The following is a 21,405-nucleotide window of genomic DNA, read 5'->3' on the forward strand; positions in this document are numbered from 1 at the left end:
TATGCTCAAACTATCAAAATTTTTCAGCCTACCATCTTACATATTAGAATCCAGCAAGGGACATTTTGCTGATATGTAGGTAAGTTTAACCTGAAGGTTAAGGCTCCTGACAATCACTAAGGTGTGAGAGAACGCATAGGTAGAGGCAATCTTTGATAAGTAATGCACAACATATGCTTAGTTCAACACAAGTCAGGAAAAACCCAGAAGTTTTTGGTCTGCTTCCTTCTTCATCCTCCCCAGCTTAATGGCATCTTGTCCAGTGGGGAAAAAAATCCTGCATTGCACTGATGGTTCTCCCTTTCAAAGAAAGATGGGATAAAAACAGACTAATGCTCATATTTTCACATGGGGCAAGGGACCAAAGCCAGCCAGCCAGCCAGCCAGAAAGGTACTTTTCTTGACAAATGCTTCTTCATGCAGATGTTACATAAGGAGACCAACTAGGACAAGAATAGTGTCTGCTAATTCCCACTGCAAAAATAAACCTATGCTCCAGTAGTTTCAGCCTCTCAAGAAACAGAAGTTTTTGTTCTAAATGTAACGTGACAAGTCCCAGCATACTCAGTTACACAAGTATCTGGAAGGTTCAGCTTCATTTTGGTCAACAACTAGCATGTTGCAGTCATACAGGGGTTTGTTTTCTTCTAACTATGCTTCCCAGCAGCTTTGCTGCCACCAAATAATTTTCTAATATAAAGTCAAGCAATCAGACACTCAGCAGCTGTTTAGCTTAATCCATTTTTTCAAGGATAACTTCCCAAGCAGAGAAATCAATCCCAATTCACTTTCAGCAATATATATAAGTTACTCTTCGCTATTGGTAAGAGAATCAGCAGTCCAATATACCTGGAATTAATTCACATATTGCAAGATCTTGACACAAGAAACAGACTGAAGGTTTACAGTCATAAGTGACTTTTGTGTGCTGGGGAAGGGGTGATGGTGCCAGGTGAATATATGCCTGGAAGGCTTAGCTAATCATGCTTACTAGCAAACACACACCCACAGTAAATGCTCACAGAATGGCCTGGCATGAAGGAATCTTGCAGTGGAAATATTAACTACTGCTTCAGTCAAGAAGTTAATAGCTAGGAAAATTGTATCTCACGCAGAGACTCAGGCACTCACAGCCAGTAATGCTAAGTCTGCACATGAAGAATCTTGCAGATCTTTTTCAAAGGAGAACATAAATTCCTGTAAGATTGCTGCTTAAACTGCAATTTTATAACAGTAGTAAAAGGCTAAAAAATTTTCTGCTAGCCAATGTGTTTTCAGTTCAGGAATGCTTTGGAAAATAGTACTGTAGAATTGCATGTATCAATGGCAAGGTTTTTCAGAAGCTATGTAAGTATGGCTTGCCTATGTAGGGTGTACATAACATATATGTCTGGAATTCATTTACATTTTACAGTGATACACTGGAGACCAAACCACATTTTTTTCTAACATTGCTCATACATACAATGAGCAATGTTACAAACTAGCTCACAAACACAGTTCTACATTTTTACTTTGAAAAAGCCGCCAGGGATTGCAAAGGATGGAAGAGAAACTGTGCCTTGATCATCTATATTAAACTTCCTATCATTGTGTGAACTGCCTTTCATTGGATACAAAATATTGTTAGGTTTTGCATCCTATTCCATTACTTGACATGATACAAAATACTCTGATCAGTGTTCAGTGCTTACATTTGTGCTCAGATCGTGATGTTTAACAGACTTTAGTAGCATTTGCAAAGATTTAACTTTCTTTTAGGAATGGATTTTAAATCACAGAAGTATGATTTTACATTATGATTGTAGAACAGAACCTTAGAAATTAGAAAAGCGAACCTTTCTATGATCCTGTTGCAATGTTTAGCTGTGTGACTGGCAAGGTAAGATCTAGCATAGAATTTCTGTAGATAATCTCCAGTATTCCAATCACACCAAACTACCAAAAAATTTTTAGGCTGACCTACCTGCACTGGCTCCTCCAAGACACCACTGCAAATGGGGCATATAAGATCTTCATCAACATCCCCTTGAAAGCGTGCTACATCATACCCCATTTCTCATCACCGATGCCAAACCCCTGGAATAAGCAGAAGCGGAAAAACAGTGGAAAGATCAGCAGAGAACTTTTGAACTTCTGCCACAAAAGGTACCAACAACGGATCCTGCATATGTCGAGTCAGTTAAAAGTCATTCATTTGGTTAGGCTGCCTATCTACTAACCTAATATACCTGCATTCTAAGCATGTAGATTCACAGACAAGCTCCAAGCGTATGAACAGCAGGGTGTGGTACACAGAGAGACTAACTCAAATCAGCCTCATGCTGTGCACTGAATTACTCCACAATTTACCTGCCTCCTAGCACCAAATTAGACATTTCCCTCTAGAATATGTTATTATTTATCTCTTCAGTTGCATTTTTAGTTCCACGCCTTGGTGTTTTGTTTTGCTTTGTTGTTGTTCTTGGTTCTGTGGAACATCTTTAAAATATGAGTGATGACTGCCTAGATTTTGTACCAAGTTATAGGGCAGGTACTGGGGAAGAACGTTAGCTCTATAGCAAGGTCAGCTGATGGAAGCCTTAAGTGCTTCACACCTGTGTTGTAAGCCTGTGCTGTAACTCAGGTTTCTCCTCTTTGTACTTCTTTATTCTCCAGTGCACTTCCAGTAAGCAAAACCAACCAAATTTCTGAGCATGCACAGAGCAGTCGAACCCAATCTAGCAACTACTTCCAAAGATTCTCCTTTTGAGTACCCCTGGGGCCCCTCCCTCAGGGATGTCCTTTTTTAGAGATGGGCAAGCCGCTTCTCTGTCCATCGCATCTCTAGTTGGTTAGCCCAACTCTCCCAATGTCACATCATGGGGTCAAGAGTTGTGCCAGGCTTGGCTGGCTGCAGGAGTTCTTCTCCCATACTCTCTCTTTGCAGTTGTAAATCCTAACTATTCAACATTTACCTGAACATGGGGAGGGTGCCCTTGAGTAAGCCCTTCTGCTTTTCCCAGTTGAATGTCTGAGAATTCTGATTCCTAGAGCCCCTCACCATCTGACCAGTCTGTATCTGCCTGATCTTGAAAAGTGCACCAAGAATTGCTCCATTCATTTCCAACAATCTGTCTATACAAGCAAGAATCAAGAAGCTATAGGTAGCTTGGAAACCTTGCTGAAAAACAGAGCTGTCTGAACTACTTCCACTCACAAGAAGATTGGACCTCCTTTGAGAGCAGGAAATTAGGGACATAAGAAACTGCCTTATACAGGGTCAGACCACTGGTCCCTCTAGCCCAGCACTGTTAACACTAAGTAGCAGCTATGCCTCTTCAGGTTTCAGCCAGGATTCTTTCCTAGCCCTACCCAGAGATGCCTGGAATTTAACTGAAGGCAAGTATGTGCTCTACCACTAACCTATGACTGCTCCTCTTTGCATTGGGTGAATTGGATCAATCATTCCCAATGTAGAACTAGCATAATTATCTTCTCTCAAGAGGCATTAAGGTCAACCAGACTCACAACAGACATTTAATGTATTATGTTTTAACTCACATGGTTTGGAAATGACTGACACATAGACCTTACAATAATTGGAGCATAAACTCTTGGGACTAACTATACAGCTTGCTTATTGAAATCCACCTTCCACAATGTAACCTCTTAATTCCATGCTAAAATACAAGCTGCCACCTTTTTACACCACTGAAAATAGGTTGCTGTGAGAAAAAGAGAAAGAATGTCCATCTGTCTATCTGCTTAGTTTTACACACTGCCAAATTAGGACATAGGAACTGGATCCCCAATATCTGACAGGAGCCCAAGTTCTATCTAGAGTTGCTAAGATTAAACCTGAGACTGCCTGTACACAAAGCACGTGCTTCTACTACTGCATGGCAGCCTTTGTTCATTAATGGCACAGCTAATCACAGGGTTACCAAGATGAACTTACCTAAAGAATTGCTGTGGGGATATAAAATCTGCCCTGACACTACCCAATAAACCCAGTGATAAACTTGCCAAAATAGATTTCCCAAATCTCTTTCTTTCTCACATACATACTCTACTTCATTTCACCCACAAAAGCTCAATGGCAATCTTTTCCAACAGGTCTATGTGTATTGTGGCTAGTTACAAAAGCACATTTAGACTTCGGAGGCTTTTCTTCATTAAACCATGTACCTTGGCAGAGTACAAGTAAATTTTTAGCTTAAGGGCCAGCATCTATCAGCTTATTTACCTTCTGCAAGGTAAGCATACAGCCATCAATATAAAAGGATTAGTTATCCAGTTTTCTCCAGGCTATTTCAAATGATTTTCAGCAATCTTGGAATATTTCATAATTGGGCTTCACTCATTTCTGTTCACTCAGGAACCACCTCCTAAAATAACACCAAATGTGGAGATGACATTGTCCTCTTAGTTATAAGTGAAGTCAGCTTCCTAGATAGAGCTTTAACTGCTTGAATTATGACATCAGAAGAGTAGTGACTGCTTCCTTTTTAATCATTTGCAAAATGCAGTCCTATTGGCCAAGATGGCTTTCATTTTATTTATTTATTTTATTAAAACATTTCTATGCCGCCCCATTCGCCGAAGCCTCGGGGCGGCTCACAACATAAAATTAAAATATATTACATACAACAAATTAACAATATAAAATAAGTCGCTCTGGCCAGATAAAATAAGCAAATAATATTAACAATTAAAATGACATTTAAATAAAAAGGTCTTCGCCTGGCGCAGAAAAACAAATAACGACGGCACCAGGTGGACCTCTCTGGGGAGTGCATTCCATAGATTGGGCGCCACTGCAGAGAAAGCCCTCCTCCAAGTACCTACCCTCCTAATTTCTTTCACGGAGGGTTCCTGGAGAAGGGCCTCTCCCGCAGATCTCAAGGGGCGGGCGGGCGTATATGGACGTAAGTGCTCCTTCTTTTAAGATTCTAAACTAGTGTGACATATAATTTATCCCATGATAGTAGCAATTCAAGAAGTGGATCATAAGCATTACCAAAAGCAATATCTAAGTATGGAAACAAAACTGCATCCAGACATCTCAAAGTACTTTAGAACCGTGTTCTCATTTCTATTTTTACAGATAGAGGAAACCAAGATAGAGAGAAACGAGTGATCCAGGACCAGAAAGCAGACAGAAAGAGTAGTCCACATTATCAATTTAGCAGCATGACCGCCAGTTTAATTTGCTTCTTGTATGAGTTCAGTCCATACATCAATGAATATTATTTCTACTAAATACACAGATTAAAAAGGAACATTTCTAATAAGAAGGCTCTGGTAACAATGACTTAAAGCTTAGTAATCAAATCCAGCATTTAGGGCATTTCTCCCTACTTATCTCTGTAAAACTCAGAGGGAATGTTGATACAGATGAGCCTTGGATGCTTGACTTAAATAGACAATGGTGAAAGAGGCACATACAAAACAGCAGCACAATGAAAGTCTGGAATATAAGATTCACAGCCAAGCAATATATTTTGGCTGGGTCAATCTGTCTGCAGAGCAAACAACAGCCAACCAAATCATCAGGTGTTCATAGTTTTTCTAAGGAATATTCAAATTAAACATGTCTGAAAGAGAAAGCAGCTTCTGAGCTATGTCAAGTTCAAATCAAATTAAACTTGCTTAGCAGTTGGTGGAGCTTAACCACAAAAGAGTAGATCTTGGGGATCCTAATGCCAACTGAAATTGATGGAATGAACATTATTATTACTATCTGAATATGTCAAAAGCATACACCAGATGTACATAAACTTATTTTCATATCCCAATTTTGTCTCTCAAAGCTATTGATCTAAAGATTAAAAATTATCTAACACAGCACACCAGCATTTTTTCTGGACTGCAATCAGACTTGAATTTCAGGTTTTTAAAATCCAACAGAATTGTTAACATTGTCAGCAGTGCAGCATTCATAGCACAGGAGAACTCTGCCCAAGATGGAACTAGTAAATAAAATACCACTACTGTTTAAATTTATTGTCATTATGGTACTATTTTAAATGTGTTTGCAACAGTGTATCTAAGCAAAAACTTTATTTCTGCCCAGGGAATCTATTCCTTGTATTAAATTCTCAGACACTTTGAAACTGAGAATGAAGTTATATTTTTCAAGGAATTAATATTAAGAGGTCCAAAAACACACTACTGAGATAATCTGCTTTTACCAGTTATGTTCTTATAAAAAACTGCTTACTTTTCAGATTAGCCAGATGCAATAAATAAAGCCAATATTTTATAGAAAGATATATGAATATCTATGTCCTATTGTGGTCCTCATGACTCAGAGGCAGCCAACAGGTTGAGCAGATTCAAAGAACAAATGTGTAAGTCCCTTTAACAGCTGCATAGAAGAAACTGTGATATCTGTAGCTTTTCAGAGGCAAGAAGCTGGAGCTACCAAAATTACTCCATTCAACTAAAGATACAAAAGCCTAGCCTTTCAGTGTAAGTAACCTATACTAACATTCCACAAGGCCACAACCTTAGCTAACAACTGGGGGTGGGGGAAATGTTCTTATTAGTTCCAAACAAGTTTCCAGATTCCATTCCCAGCTTTGAAAATGATTCATTCATGCAGTCCCAAGATGTCACTTTATTTTTTTCTGCTTTTATAAGCAGGCATAATAGTTAGCCAAGCGATACAGAGATCTTCAAAGTCATTAATGCTTCCAACTAAATAGACTAAGATAAATACCCATAAGGCCAAATTCACTCACTTTGGGAATCATCTTTGCTTTACAGAAATAAGGTGGCCTAGCTTGTTCTGTACACAGAACAGCAGCAAAAATAACACAAAACAATAATTTGGTGCTTGGGTAAGTTTCCTAACAGACTAAAGCCTGCAAAATGTTTGGCTAGCAAAGTTACTCCATAAGAACATTCCAATGCTGAAGAACTCTAAAGCCTTTTCAGCACAATTTGAAATCTAAGTAGCCAAACCTTGGTCCAGCACAACCACATCAACCTGTCAAGTTTGTGCATGGACTGAAATTCCACCAAGTTCAAACTTGGCCATTATCTGTGAAACCACATTTTGTACAATTTTAAAAGTGAAATGGCTTTAAAATAAAATCATAGAAAACTTTATTACTATGCTTTGATGCTGGGGTGATGTACAGCAATCTTAAATGAGAATGGGAAAATAATCCAAGAGCTACGCCTCTCGTATCAGTTGCTAGAGTGCTGATTCACTCATGTACTGCTTGTGGGTTTCCCCACTGTTGGAAGATAATGCTGAACTGATTAGGTCGTTAGAGTTAGTAAAATGAAAAGTTACTAGCGCTTGCGGGCTCTGATTTTCAAAATGTACTTTATTACACTGATGAAGTTTGAAATTAGAATGTATTCTTCAGGGACATTTTAGTAATATAAAATCTGCAAAGCAGCATTGAGGATTGGCTGAATACACATTTTCCTATTTTATTTTGGACCAGCCCTCCCTATGTACCATGCACAAAACAAAGAGCAATTCTGTGGTAATCAACTTGATAATAAAACTCTGTCTTTTTGTAGTCATGTCAAGATCAATATGGACACAGGGGGTTTTATTTTTTAGTCTTTCCAGGGAGCTTCAAAGAAACACCACTTATTTTGGTATGACATGGAAATATGTTGCGTGGCACAGAAATTAAGACAACCAAAGCTTTTACTAACCGCTGTTGCAAATGCTAATTTAAGTCAGAAACAACAAGTTAATGCTGTCATAAGTAATCACTACATTAGCCTCAAAACAAACTACACACACACACACACACACACACACACACACACACACAGAGGTATTCTGCATTGTTTGGGTCACAGTCTTATAGCTAAGCTCATCACCATAAAGTGCATCATGCTTCTGTTTTTTGTAGTCAAATTCCATCATGTGACTGCAATTCAGCAAGCATCAGCTAATGCAACTTAATGCCTGTACAGCTGCATAAAGCTTTTAAACTTCCATTTCCATGCCAACAAGAGGAAGGAGAAGGATCCGAATGCTACATTTAAACATAGTTTGAGAGGAATACAGGAATCTGAGCATCTTTTTTGACAAGACTGTTAAGTGAAATACTGCTGCTACTTGTATCTTCCAATAACGGTACTGTCAGTAACTTTGATTTCTAAAGGAATACAGGTACATGGATGATGGTTTATTCCTGCTATGCATTGCAACTTAATGCTATGAGCCTAAAGCATGGGTCCTCAAACTACGGCCCGTGGGTCGAATGCAGCCCACCATGCCCATTTATCCAGCCCACCTCAGAGGTTTTGGACTCACCGTGCCCACTGCTGCCCACCTCGCCCCGCATGCGGCTGCCACCGCCTCACTGCACGCACGGGGAGGTGGCGGCTTGCTCGCGCAGAGATCATTTTGGACTCGGTCAGAGAAAACGATTTCCAAGTGAGCAAGCTGCTGCCTCGTTGCCTGCCCGCTGCTGCCTCTCTGTGCCCGCACACCCTGCCCCCTCGCTGACCCGTGTGCGCCGCCAGCACCGCCTTGCCGCCCAGTACCCACCACCAGCACCTCTCAACTGGCCCCCTGTTGAAAAAGTTTGAGGACCCCTGGCCTATAGCTCACAAGAAGCCTTCCATTTTGGCACTGTAGGAAAAAGCTTGCAAGATAAAATTATTAACATTCCAATTATAGGGAGGAGGTCTACTTGTGCAGTGGGATTTTCTCCCTCCCTTTCAGTCTCTTGGAAATCGATAGAGGGTTCTCCCACAGGGAGACAGGAAAAGTCATCCCCCTCACAGCTCTACTGATGGAAACAGTTCCTCAGTGGAAAACCATTACTAAATTTTACCCATACATAAAGAAAGGGTTTGTTTTACAAATAATAGTGTTCACTGATTGATATATTCTTTGACAATTTTATTCTGACATATCAAAAGCTCCGTGAAAACCACCAAGTCTATAAATAAGAGGCTGGTGTCCATAACAGTAACACATACCTAGCTCATGGCCTGCTGTTGTGAATTTCTAAAACCTGTAAATAAAAAATGAAGCAGTTTGATATAAAGTTACAGAAACGCCTGCTTTTCTAGAAATATGATTGGCATGTGCTTTGTGGCTGACAATCATTTATGAACACTGATAAGCAAAAGTATTTAGCAGTGGTGTTTCCCACTCTAGTGTAGAAACTTTTCCCTATGCTTCCAATTATTTATGCCATGTACTTCATAACTGCTAAATAATCAACTGTTTTCATTAGTAAGTCATTTGCCTTTCATTCTAGATTGAGAAAATTCAAACACTGAGAAAGCGTAGCAGTCAAAGTTGTGCCTGTTCTTTAGGATGAAGCGTGTTTCCAAATCAGGCTTTAAGGTACAAGTACCCCACCTCATTCACAGAACCTTAATCAGGATGGAGTAGAGAGAGATAATGACAACATTTTGCAACCTGTAGTACAATTGCATAACATATTTTGATTCAGTACTGGTAGGCACCCTCCATCTGGAAACAGTCAGGAAACAGGCTGTTATCCTAAAGCTAGGGGGATCAGAGGACACAGTGCCCCAAACTGTGTAACAGAGCAAACTAAAGTGCTGCATGCTGTATTACTGGGTCATGGTGTATCCCAATATTACAGCCTCACCTTCTCTTCAGGCAGAGAAGGCCCACAGGGGACCCAAACCAACACTTACAGCTAAGGGCAGTATTTGACCAGCAGCTGAGATGCACAAAACCCTAATCTACCCCAAACAGCTAGGGTGGAGTTCAAACCTATGTTCTTAGCATTATGGCACCATAATCTGAACTACTGCTCTGCACTTCATGTGAATAAGAGCCAGTGTGGTGCAGTGGTGAAGAATGTGGGACTGGGATTCAGGAAACCAGGGTTCTAGTTCCCACTCAGCCATGTAGTCAACTGGGTGACTTTGGGGCAACCACAGACTCAGCCTAAGCTACCTCACAGGGTTATTGGGATGAGACTGAGAGACACAGGAAGAGAATTATGTAAGCTGCTTTGAGTTCATAAGAAAAAAGCATGATATACATCTATTAAATAAATAAATATCCATTACTACCAAGAAGAAAAAGAAGCACATCCTCAGATAAGGCCATCCTTTCCATCTCTGCATAAATCATTGCTTTGGGCTTGCTTCCATCAAGTCAGGAGACTTACTTTGAATTGTGACTCAATCTAAAGCAGAAGATAAGGGCAATTCTTATTTTCACCTATATTTTTGATGTGTAAGACAACTTTAATTCAGAAAAAAGCATGCTGCAGCTGTAAGAAGTATGGGAAGATTATCTTATTTAAGAGTGACTTTCTTGGTATTGCAGCATAAAATTTTTTGGCTTTTCTTTCTTTTTTTAATTTAAACCGTCCAGGCACACATGAAGGAGTTTTGTCCATAAAAAAAAGTAACAAGGCATGAAGCAAAATACGTAACAAAACCTACATTACTTTTTCTTAGAAGCTATAAGGCTCACTGTTAATCAAGAGATATGTAGCACAGTCAAGTTCAAACCAAGATCAGTGGGGTGTTCTAACGTAACCCCCAGAAAGGCTAGTTTAATGCTGAACCCTATTTTGTTATAGATGCAAATCAAAGGTGCAATCTTCTAGCACAATCCTATCTTTCTTTTACAAGAACAGAATATATATAGAACTCAAAAGGTAAGTGAAAGCACTGGTATGCACTCATTCTCCTTTCTCATGAGGCTTCCAATCATGCTAATGTCCTTTTATGCACAGCAAACCTTTCACTGGTGTCATTTGGCACAGAAAGTCATTATATAACAGGCACGGTGCTACTGGCGCCTGCATCCTGTGTCTTCAAGTTCCCTGCCTCCCAGATTTCAAAGGAAGGAGAGCCATTCTTGCTTGCTGCACAGGAATGTTATCAATTATAGAAATACAAGACAGAGAGCTTTGAAATATTCAAGTGCCATGCTAAAGCCATTCTGACTCCAGAACTTTGCAGTTTGACGATAACATTAGAGTAGTTAAACCAAGCTAATCCATCACAAAGATTCAGAAATATGGGCCTTTTGCCCTAAAACAAGTGATCCACTTACTCTTGCTGGGAAATATGTTCATACTACATTAGAAAATACCCTTTCAAATAAATTGTCAGAGACAGGAATAAAGTAGATCTATGGGTTTGGTATGCAATTTCTTCTGGCATTTCCTAGAATTGATGGTTTTTCCTCAAGTTTTAGAGGGTCTCTAAGGAAACACATAACTCAACATGAGTTATTCCCCAACATATTTACTATCAAGACAACTACTGATAGCCACCTCTTATCTCACATTTTTCTTTTTTCACCACTAAGCCACTGGTGAAGCCCACATAATCCAAGCTCTGGAATTATTTGTAGAATGAAGTTTAGCAGTTGTTTATATGGTTTAGAATTAGACCACCTAGAGTTTCAACCAGCAACAAACTATGAGTTCACCTTTGGGTTATTCAAGTTCCAACAACTCAAAAGAGTACCATGTTTGGACATAACTGACAACCCAGGAATGAGGCGGCCCTGGCTTGTTTCAGAAAACAGATGTTAAGATGTGAATGCATGAGTCAGCTTGCTTGATCCTGCACAATCCTGCCAGCTGGCATTATGTGTGAACCAGGTCAATATAAGGCCCATCTTAACCTATCATAAGCTCAAATAAAGAAAAACAGAAGTCAGTCCAAGAAACATTAATGTCATTGCATGTCCCATCTTGTCACTAACCAGTTAAGGGCAGTATCAGGAGAGTTTACATAACAAATATGGCTGGAGATAAGTCTCTTTTTACACAAAGAAATGATCTATATGCAGAAAATATCTTCTGTACACATGAACTATTGACAAGTCCATTCTTGAAAACCAACTCATTATTTAAAAGCTACTTCCCCTTTGTTATCACTGAAATCAAAGTCATGGCTTTGTGTTTTAAATAGAGGTTGCACTATAGTTCCCATGTAATAAACGTTTTCATTTTATACTATTTCATGAAAGCTTTATGATAGTCAAATGTACTTTGTATGAACACATTGTTTCTCTCTAAAGAGAAATGCTGGCACTAAACAGAGGAATGAGAAACTTGTTTTCAAAGAGAATGACAGATCATTTTAGCATTTGTACAATTCAAACATATTATTTACACAGTGCTGAGCAAATTACTCCCAAGAGTGATTACTTTTTAGAACATCATGCTTCTGAAACCAATAATGACACCAAGTTGAAAATGTTGGGAGCAAGAAAGCAAGTCAGCTTCCTGCAAAATACTCAGATTCATCACTACAAGCCTCAGTCAGGAAAATAGCACCTTTTATCTCCTTAGGCAGATAAAAAATAAGTATTACTGGGCCACTTATCTTCATTTACTATTACCTCTGCATAATCAGATCAAAGTGAAAGGAACTTTCTGAACCAGAGAAACAAGAAAGCAAAAAGCTTGTAGATTCTTGTATCACTCAAATCCTAATCAAAAAATAAATTTAATCTCAAACAGACCACAGAAATATTTTATTAATTGACCTCCTGCATCACTCACTCATTCATACATTTATAGCCTCCGTTCTTTCCTCTTGCAAGGAACCCTAAGTAGCTTGGGAGTACTAAAATGGGATAAGGAGATTGCCAAAAAGCTGAATGAATTCTTTTCATCTGTCTTCACAGCAGAAGATTCATAACAGATATGCACGCCTGAACTGTTTTCAAGGAGGAATTAAGGCAACTAGTGGTCTAATGGTCTGAAGAATTAAGGCAGATAGTGGTGACAAAAGTTCTCAACCTCACTGACAAATTTAAACTTAATAAATCATGAAGCCCAGATGACATCCATCCTACAATTCTCAAAGAACTCACACATGAAATTTCTGACTGTCTTACCAAAATGTTTACTATATCCCTAAGATCAATCCTCTATACCAGAAGACTAGAAGATGGACAATGCCAAACCAATTTTTTAAAAGGTATCGAGAGAGGATCTGGGAAATTAAAGGGTCATTAGCTTAAAATCTACCCCAGCTAAATTACCTGAAAATGTTATTAAACATAATATTAGAATGTATACAGAAGGGCAAGTCTTGCTGAAAAAGAATCAACATGGTTTTTGCAAGGTAATCTTCTTTCACTAACTGTTAAGAGTTATTTGAGAGTATCAACAGACATGTGGACAGGGGTGGTCTAGTAAACATTGTTTACTTTGACTTCCAAAAGGCTTTTGACCAAATCCTTCACTCTTGAGCAAACTTAACTGTCATGGAATAATACAGGTCTTCTTATAGATCAGCATTTGGTTAAAGAACAAAAGGCACAGACTAGGAATAAAAACTAAGATTTCTCAATGGAGGGATGTAAACATTGAGGTCCTACAGGATTCTGTATTGGGACCAATACTTTTCAGCTTACTCATAACCAATCTGGAATTAGGAGTGAGAAGTGAAGTGGCCAATTGTGCTGGTGACACCAAAATATATAGGATGATTAAAAAAAAGTGATTGTGAGCAGCTTTAAAAAGATCTCTTCAAACTAGAAGAATGGGTATTAAAATGGCACATGCAGTTCAATGTAAGCATGTGTAAAGTGATGCACACTGGGGAAAAAACAACTTCAAATAGAAGCTGATTTGATATGAACTAACCAAGGTGGAGGTCTTAGGGTTGTGGCAGACAGCTCAATGTAAATGTCAACCTAATGTGCATTTGCTGTGAAAAGTACAAACTCTGTGTTAGATATAATTAGGGAAGGCACTGAAAATAAAACTAGCAATCTCATACTGCCCTTATCAGTATTGGGGACTCAAGTCAAGTGATTTGCTCCCAAGTCTTATGCAAGATGCATCAGCAACTCAATTTGGATTTGATTGGGAAGCACTGAGTGAGTGATTTGACTTGAGATTTCTGCATTTTTTTACAACTGAGTCAGGAGTCAAGGTCTACATTTTTTACAACAGTGAGCTTACCATGTGGGATGGTGGTAAGGAGGGAGTTTCAAGAGGGTGGGGGCAGGACTGGGAGGAGGCGTTGCAATAAGGGGAAGGCAAGGTTTAAGATCTTCTTTTTGGCATAAGGGAGAGTGGGGGGGCAAGGAGGCAGGACAGGGAGAGGGTGTTGCAATATGGCGGAAGGCTTCAGCTCTTTTGGGTGCACTTGATTCTCCTTAGCAAGGAGCACAACAGCGCTTCTCCTGCCTGCTGCCTCAGTTCTGCTCCCATGCATTTCCAGGGAGGAACAAACAAAAGCAACTTTAAAAAATCACTGGTCATGGAGGGTGTCTTCAAAAGCGGGTGTGTGCTGTATACTCTGCTAAGCCATTGAAAGTGCAGATGGGAACATCAGGGAGAGTACAACTCTACCCACAGCACACACACTCAACCACTGCTTCCCGTTTTTCTGTTAAAGTTGGTTCTTGAGACTTGAGACTTGGCATAAAAGACTTGAACACATCACTGGCCCTTATACAACTCCATGATGAAACTACACTTTAAATACTATATATGGTTCTGATCACCACACCCAAAAAAGGATACTGCAGTTTTGGGAAAACTACAGAAAAGGGCAACTAAAATTATCAAGGGGCTAAGGCAACTCCCTTATGAGGAAAGTGTACAACAACTGGAATTCTTTAGATAGTAAGGATGTGTAACATAATGCAATAAATTACAGAATTATAATAGTGTGGAAGAAGTGGATCAGTAGATATTTTTCTTCCTCTTTCATAATACTAGAACCAGGGTTCACCCATTAAGTTAATTGGTGGGAGATTCAGGACGTATGAAAATAAGTCCTTCTTTACACAGGAAACAGTTAAACTATGGAACTTACTTCCACAACATGTAGTAATGGCCAATAATTTGGATCGCTTTAAAACAGGACTGGCCAGATTCATGGAGGAGGAGGCTAGTAGTAGCTGCTCATCCAGATGGCAACATATGATCTGAGTCAATGTGCACTAGTTGCTGGCGAACATGGGTGGGAAGGTAATATCCCACTCATGCCATGCTTGTGGAATCCAATGGGCAGTTGGTTTGCCTCTCTGTGAATAGAATATGGGACGAGATGGACCCTTGGTCTGATCCTGTGTAGCTTGTCTTGTATCCTTAAATCACCTAGTGAAGTAGTTAAGCTAAGTGACTGGCCCAAAGCACCTAATGAGTCTCAGGTCTCCTGAGTTTCATTCCAACAACCACTATGCCACTCAGGCTCCTTTCCTTGTTGCAATATACTGGGAGGGAGATACCTGTGGCATTCCAGATGTTGCTGGATTATAGCTGCCATCATTCTGGACCACTGGCCATGCTGGTTGAGGCCAGTGGGAGTGGACGTCCAACAGTTGCTGTATATGCAATCTTTCTTGACTACTATGACCATGTGCCTTGATGCTCAACTCACTATTATGATGTTCAGTTAAATTACTTTGCCCTTTCTTACATTTTTTCTCATCTCATGTTATGTTCCTCACTTACCCTTTCTCTTGTGCTTGTATCTCTTCAGCTGTCTTTGTCCTTGTTCCCTCTTTTTATTCCTTTTGTATGCAGCACTTTCTTATGCTCCTTTTTTCTACAGACTTAATAGCTAAGATTGTATCTTTTAGTTTTCCTCCCTAATAGTGTACTCTATCTTGAATTGTATAGCTCTTTATCAAATGAGCATACCTAAATTAGATGCAGTGCTCAATCTCCTTACTTCTTATTTTAGCATGATTTGGATCACTGTGCCCTTTCCTTACATTTCCTCAAAACACAAACAAACAAACAAACAAACAAACAATATAACTGTGGTGTGCTCTTCCTGACATCCACAGCCAGAGACCTGCTAGCATAGCTCCTGAATACTCTGGTCAGAATTGGTACTGTAGCAGAAATTATTTGTCCAGGAAGAGGAAGCCACATTCAACACATTCTTTCTCCTCAGAAGTGGCAAGGCTTCTTGCTAGAAATTGTAACTATTGTCTAATGTGGTAGAGCAAGTATCAGTGAGATTAAAATGCATGTCATTTCAAAAACTGAGCAACTGTAAAGAATAATTTTAGGAAAGTCTCTGTCAGAGCTTAATTTGAAAAATGCATGTTCCCTAGCTCTGTGAAAGTAACCGTAATAGTCCTGTGAACAGCCTATTCTGTAATGAACAAAATCTACTGGTACTTGATTGCCCACTGGAGATTACAAGTAAATGTAATAAGGATAAAGATTCTAAACATTTATACAGTAGCTCATTTCAGTCAGCAGATCTTTAGGAAGCTTTCAATTCTAAACAATTCTAAAGTATCACATGTCAAAATTAAAAACAGAGCATAAATACGGATCTATTCAAGAGAAAAGCATCCTACTCAAGATGTCACTTGTTGATTTCCAAAAGAATGTATGATATGCCACAAACTGAACCTTTAAACCTATTTACTTGAATACATAGCTATTTTGGGATTTCAAGACACAGAGACATTAATACTTTTAATAAATTAGAACTACTCTGAGCTCTGAAAAAATAAAGCAAAACTCTATTACCTTCTGTAGTAGACTTCCTTCCTGAAGAGCAACAAGACAATGCTGATTTTGAGGTACTCTTTTGAAAGCATCTGACACAGTGGCCCATCTTCTTCCCTCTTCTCATTCAGATCAAGTCATCATTTTGTTTTGCAGCCAGAAACTGTAGCCATGAGAACAAATAAATGGACAGTAATACCAGTCTTGACATGAAATCAAAAATACTGATTAAGGGCAACAAGGCAAAGCATGTAGATTCTCCTTATACTACCCTTTAACTATACCAGCCTTCCCCAATCTAGCACCCTCCAAATATTTTGAACTATAAATCCTAAGATTTCTGACCATTGGGCATGCTGACTCAGGCTGATTAGAATTGAAGTCTGCAGCAGCTGGAGAGTACCAGGCTGGGAAAGGCTGAAGTACAAGGAAATACATGAACCAGTTTACAAAATTAAGAAATAGTATTTATCAACTTTATCATTAGCCATGTAGATATGGCTTTGCTACCCCAATATGTACTTGCACATTTTTTCCACTAGTAATTTATTCTACATACAAGACTATAAGATAAAACACTTTATTAAAATCTAACTCATTCTAATGTCCTTGGGCAAGACAAACTGTAACAGAGGTAATATTTTTGACTTATTTTAACACTGTTTTCTTATCAGCAGTAATTCTACAGTTATCAGTAATTCTGATAACTTGTTCCACTGAAAAAACATTTACAGCATTAACACCTAGCCCAAGAATATTTAAGCTTTGAGCCCAATCTCTTTGGCCCTGTTTTCAGTGGCAATGATAAACACAGAGCAGTATTTTCCCAGTAAGGTTGTTCAATGTTCAACTTGTCCTACTTGTTCAATATCTTTTCCAATATAAACTGATGTCCTGAATCAGAAGACATATAAAATATATTCTGTTGAAGCAGCTGTACACTACGTCCTGCCCCAAAGCAAAATGTAACACCACTCCATTGATTTAAGAGAAATCTTCCAAATGCCATCCTTATGCTCAGGTATGCTGCAGGACTGGGGCATAAAACTTAACACAGATGAATGAACATGTGGGCAAGGGAATCTCTTATGCTTTTGTTCTGCTGTGCTATCACACTGAGATGCACCTTGTCCTTTGAAGCAGCATCTGTGCCGCTGGCAGCGAAAAGTACATATATGCCACAGAAGCACTATGCGAAGAACTTATTGAGAGCAACAAGGGACATGGGACAGTCCTGAAACCCTAAGTGTCATGGGAACATGCCCAGGAACCTTCTGCTAGCAAAAACTGTGACCACGCAAGGCTGTAGCAAGGCAACAGCACTGGGCATAGGAATCTGAGTTAGCCATTCCATACCTGCCTCACACTGCACTACAAACAATGACTTGTGCCACAGAAGTCACAGTCAGGAACCAGCCAGTCTGTTATTTTGAATAGGATGTTTCAATAATTCTTAGGGTAAACAAAGTTACATCATCAAGGAAACAGGTCCTATGTAGTCACCTCTTATATGCACAGTCATGCCTATTAAAGTTACACTTTTTCACATCACTCAAATGCTTATATACAACAAGAATATAATTCATGCTTTAATATTACTTAAGCTGCGCACAATAACTTTACATGATGTTTGCAACTCATACCATCTGAAAGTGACTTTTAAGATTAGCACACAACTTGGATGTTTATTCTAATCTTAAAATTAAGAGCAAGGAAATTCTGGCATGGTATGATAATTTCAAATATGTTCTAGTGTCAAAGAAAAAAGTAAAGGTTATATGTCAACTTCAATCAACTTCAATCTTTACCCACAGGAAGCAGAAGTAATATTTTGTACATTTAAACCATGATGTGCAAGAGATGCCCCAGCAATAAAAGTCTATCTACAGCTATCATAGTGGATCCTGAGCAAAAACAACTTTAAAAAAATTGTTTCTCACAGAGAAACAATGTTAAATCAAAACCAAATAGTAATGTTTTAGTCAAAGTGCACAACCCTATACATCTTTACTTGGAAGTAACTCACAGTATTCAAAGGGGTTTCAACCCTAGAAAGTATGCTTAGGATCACAACCCAACTGACAATACTGCTTTGTCATTTCCTATACATGCCAAAGTTAAACATCAGGCACCAGGCATCAATTCTCAAATGTTAGATACTTGAGAGAAAATATGCTGTGGGTTCTGCATTCACTGAGATGTGTTAAAGATAACATTTTTAATAATTCTTTTCACATCCAACATGCCTTGATGCACTGCTTTACTGCTGAGATACCGTTACAGAGATTGTGCTTTCCTGCATATATTTGCACAGCAAATAAAAGAGAACTCACATGTTTCTAGAGCTGAAGTAGGGAAGCAGTGGCCTTCTAGATATTACTAAGCGACCACTTTAATCAGTCCCAGACAGGATAGTCAATGAGCAGGGGCAGAAGTTGTAGATATGTGAAAATAAAAGCCAAGAAATATTTACATTTCTTGCTACTGGAACCTTCATGTTTCTCTATCTTCTACGTTTCCCCTTCCCTATGGTGCTCAAAACATTTTGATTTCGAAAGTGCAGGGCATGTTTGCAGGGAAACCAGAGGACATGTGAGGGTGTCCTATAGCTCTGTCTTCATATCCAGGTACCTTAGCTTAGGTAAGAAAACTGGCCTTAGAATATCTTAATTATCCCCCTGCATAGAACTTGCACAACTGAATTTAGGCAGCAAAAACCTGCTTTACTGCCACAAACAAGATTAGCACTGTCATCATCAGTGCTCTTGAACTATTATAAAAACAGTTCCTAAAAGCATCAGAAAAATCCTGCTCTGGGATACCAGTTACAGCTGTACAGATCTTCTCTCAACTTCAAGCAAGGACTTGCCACAGATCCTTCACAGGAGCATACAGAGAGCAGGATGTTTGTAAGCTCTTCACTAATTTCTTCTTTTACAGAACCACCTCAATGAGACCTCCAACATGCATGCTGCACAGTGAGGCTGATGTATTCCAAGCCCAGCTCCCAGCACACACTGCTCTCCGGAGACATAATCTCCACAAAATTAGTATGGGTGGGGAGCAAAACCGCCAACCAAGAATGCTCAAGCCCCATTACAATCAGTGCCACCTGCTTCTTCCAGCCATTACAAGTCAGGCTACAAGATAATCCCTACACCATGCCAGACTCCTCTTTTCCTCAAAAACGTTTCGCTCACTTCCTCCTCCATAAGCAAAACAGCGTTCGTTTCCCCACACAAACCACTGAGCAGAAGATTTATGCCAGTAGCTTTCGAGCCGGAGTGTTTGGGGGAGGGGGGTTGGTAGGCCTGTAAGCCCCTCCGGGCAGAGAACTAAAAAAAAGTACACTGAAAGGTTATTGAAATGAGGAGACAGTAACATTAATATATGGATCTCTCTCTCTTTCAAAGGAACTCAGGAGGCCCAACACGGGGCTTTTCGTGCTCCCATTTTTTAAAACCTCACAGGAACCCGAAAAAGCTAGCCAATGACTTTCGCCGCAGAGAAATGATGTGAAACCAGGTCTCGCCGGTCCCAGGGCAAAATGATCTTCTCCCGCACCTTGCCTCCGGGATGTCCCTCACGTTCTCCTGGCTAGCCCGCCCCACCAACCAACCAACCAACCAACCACACACACCCTCACCCGGCCCCTCTCACGGCGCATCTCCAGGCCTGCGGACTGAGAAGCAAGCTCCACGACGCTCAAGGCGCATCTAGGGAAGCGGCACCCTCGGTCCACCTCGCACCGCTTCAACACGAGTTCTTCGCCTCAAGGCGCCCGGCCTGACAGTCCGCCCGCTCAGCCGGCAGCAGCGCCGCCGCGCCGCCGCAGCCATGCCCGGGCGCCCCCGGGCACCTCAAAACAAAACACGCACGCCCTTTAACGTCACCGCCCCGCACCCGTCAAAGCCGCTTCTCCAGAGGCGAGCCCAGCCTCCCGACTCCCCAGAAGCGCCTGCACCCGCACGCGTACCTCCTTCCAGGCCCCGCTCGGGATCCTCCGCCGCTGCACCGCGCCGTCTTTTTTGGCTTTCCTTTCTTGCTCACCTTCCCTCCACCCTCCCTCCAGATCGCCACAGCCGCCACCGGAAACACGCCAACCTCAACCCGGATGGCTGAATCCGCCCGCAAGCGGAGGATGAGAGACCTCTAGGCCGCTCTAGCCACATGGACAATTGCGGGACTCTGTGATTCGGCCCTCTTCGCCGCTGTTGGACAGACGGACATGGAGATGCAAAGGCAGGAGAGTCCACGGAGAGGAGCGGGCGTGGCTCCGCTTGGTGGGTGTGTCGGTAGCGGGGCGGAGCCTCTTTGTAGACCGATAGTGGCCCGCGTGCCTCATTATGATTCCTGCTGTTCACTTTGGTTTGGTTAGTACCTTTGTATGTTTCTTAGGCTACCCTGAAGCTACTCACCTTAGCTGGAAGGATAAAGCGAGGAGGAGGAGGAGGATGCCCGTGTCCAGCTGCCCTGGATTTCGTGCAAGATGGAAAAAAGCGAAATATAAATACAATAATAATTAAAGTCTCCTTGAACTCAGTGAGACTTGCCTCTTAGTTAAATGGCTTCAGGAAGGTACTGTGAGTTGTCCCTTGGCTTTGAATTGTCTTCTATTTTCTCTCTCAGAAAACCTGATAAAGGAGCTGTTAAATAGGTAAAGTTCAGGTTATGCTTTTTCCCACAGGAAACAGGCCTGAAAACAACAGGTTAAAGAACATAAGAACCTCCTATTTAGTTATTCATTTATTTAAGGTTTTTGTATACTGTCCAACTACTACTGCCTGTTATGCAGAACCACTTCCTATTTCCAACTGTGTCTGACTGTACTACTGTGCGTTCTCCTTTGCCAACAGTTGTGCATAAAGGTAGGCGTAAAGGTTAAAGGTTTCCCCTTGACATTAAGTCCAGTCATGCCTGACTCTAGGGGGCAGTGCTCATCTCCATTTCCTAGCAGAGGGAGCCAGCATTTGTCTGCAGACAG

The 21,405-nt window shown here is 40.5% G+C and overlaps 1 protein-coding gene across 8 annotated transcripts in view; it reads right to left on the reverse strand.

The window, feature by feature from the left end:
* The window catches only part of RNF41 (ring finger protein 41), a 32,997-nt gene extending 12,373 nt beyond the window's left edge, over positions 1-20,624 (reverse strand). The window contains exons 1-6 of one of the 8 annotated variants that reach the window (XM_044421928.1): positions 20,398-20,624; positions 16,443-16,584; positions 10,027-10,142; positions 8,950-8,984; positions 4,229-4,370; positions 1,967-2,079 (exon numbers count right to left, since the gene is read on the reverse strand). In XM_044421928.1, coding sequence (XP_044277863.1) covers positions 1,967-2,056 — 90 coding nt within the window. In that variant the 5' untranslated portion in view covers positions 2,057-2,079; positions 4,229-4,370; positions 8,950-8,984; ... (1 more) ...; positions 16,443-16,584; positions 20,398-20,624. Of the gene's footprint in view, positions 1-1,966; positions 2,080-4,228; positions 4,371-8,949; positions 8,985-10,026; positions 10,143-16,442; positions 16,585-20,397 lie in introns of those variants that run through there. The other 7 variants (XM_044421929.1, XM_044421930.1, XM_044421927.1 and 4 more) reach the window with 7 other exon arrangements.
* Between the last annotated feature and the right edge of the window lie 781 nt (positions 20,625-21,405).

Source organism: Varanus komodoensis, unplaced genomic scaffold, assembly GCF_004798865.1.
Source record: "Varanus komodoensis strain SLA01 unplaced genomic scaffold, ASM479886v1 scaffold12, whole genome shotgun sequence".
NCBI lineage: Eukaryota > Metazoa > Chordata > Lepidosauria > Squamata > Varanidae > Varanus > Varanus komodoensis.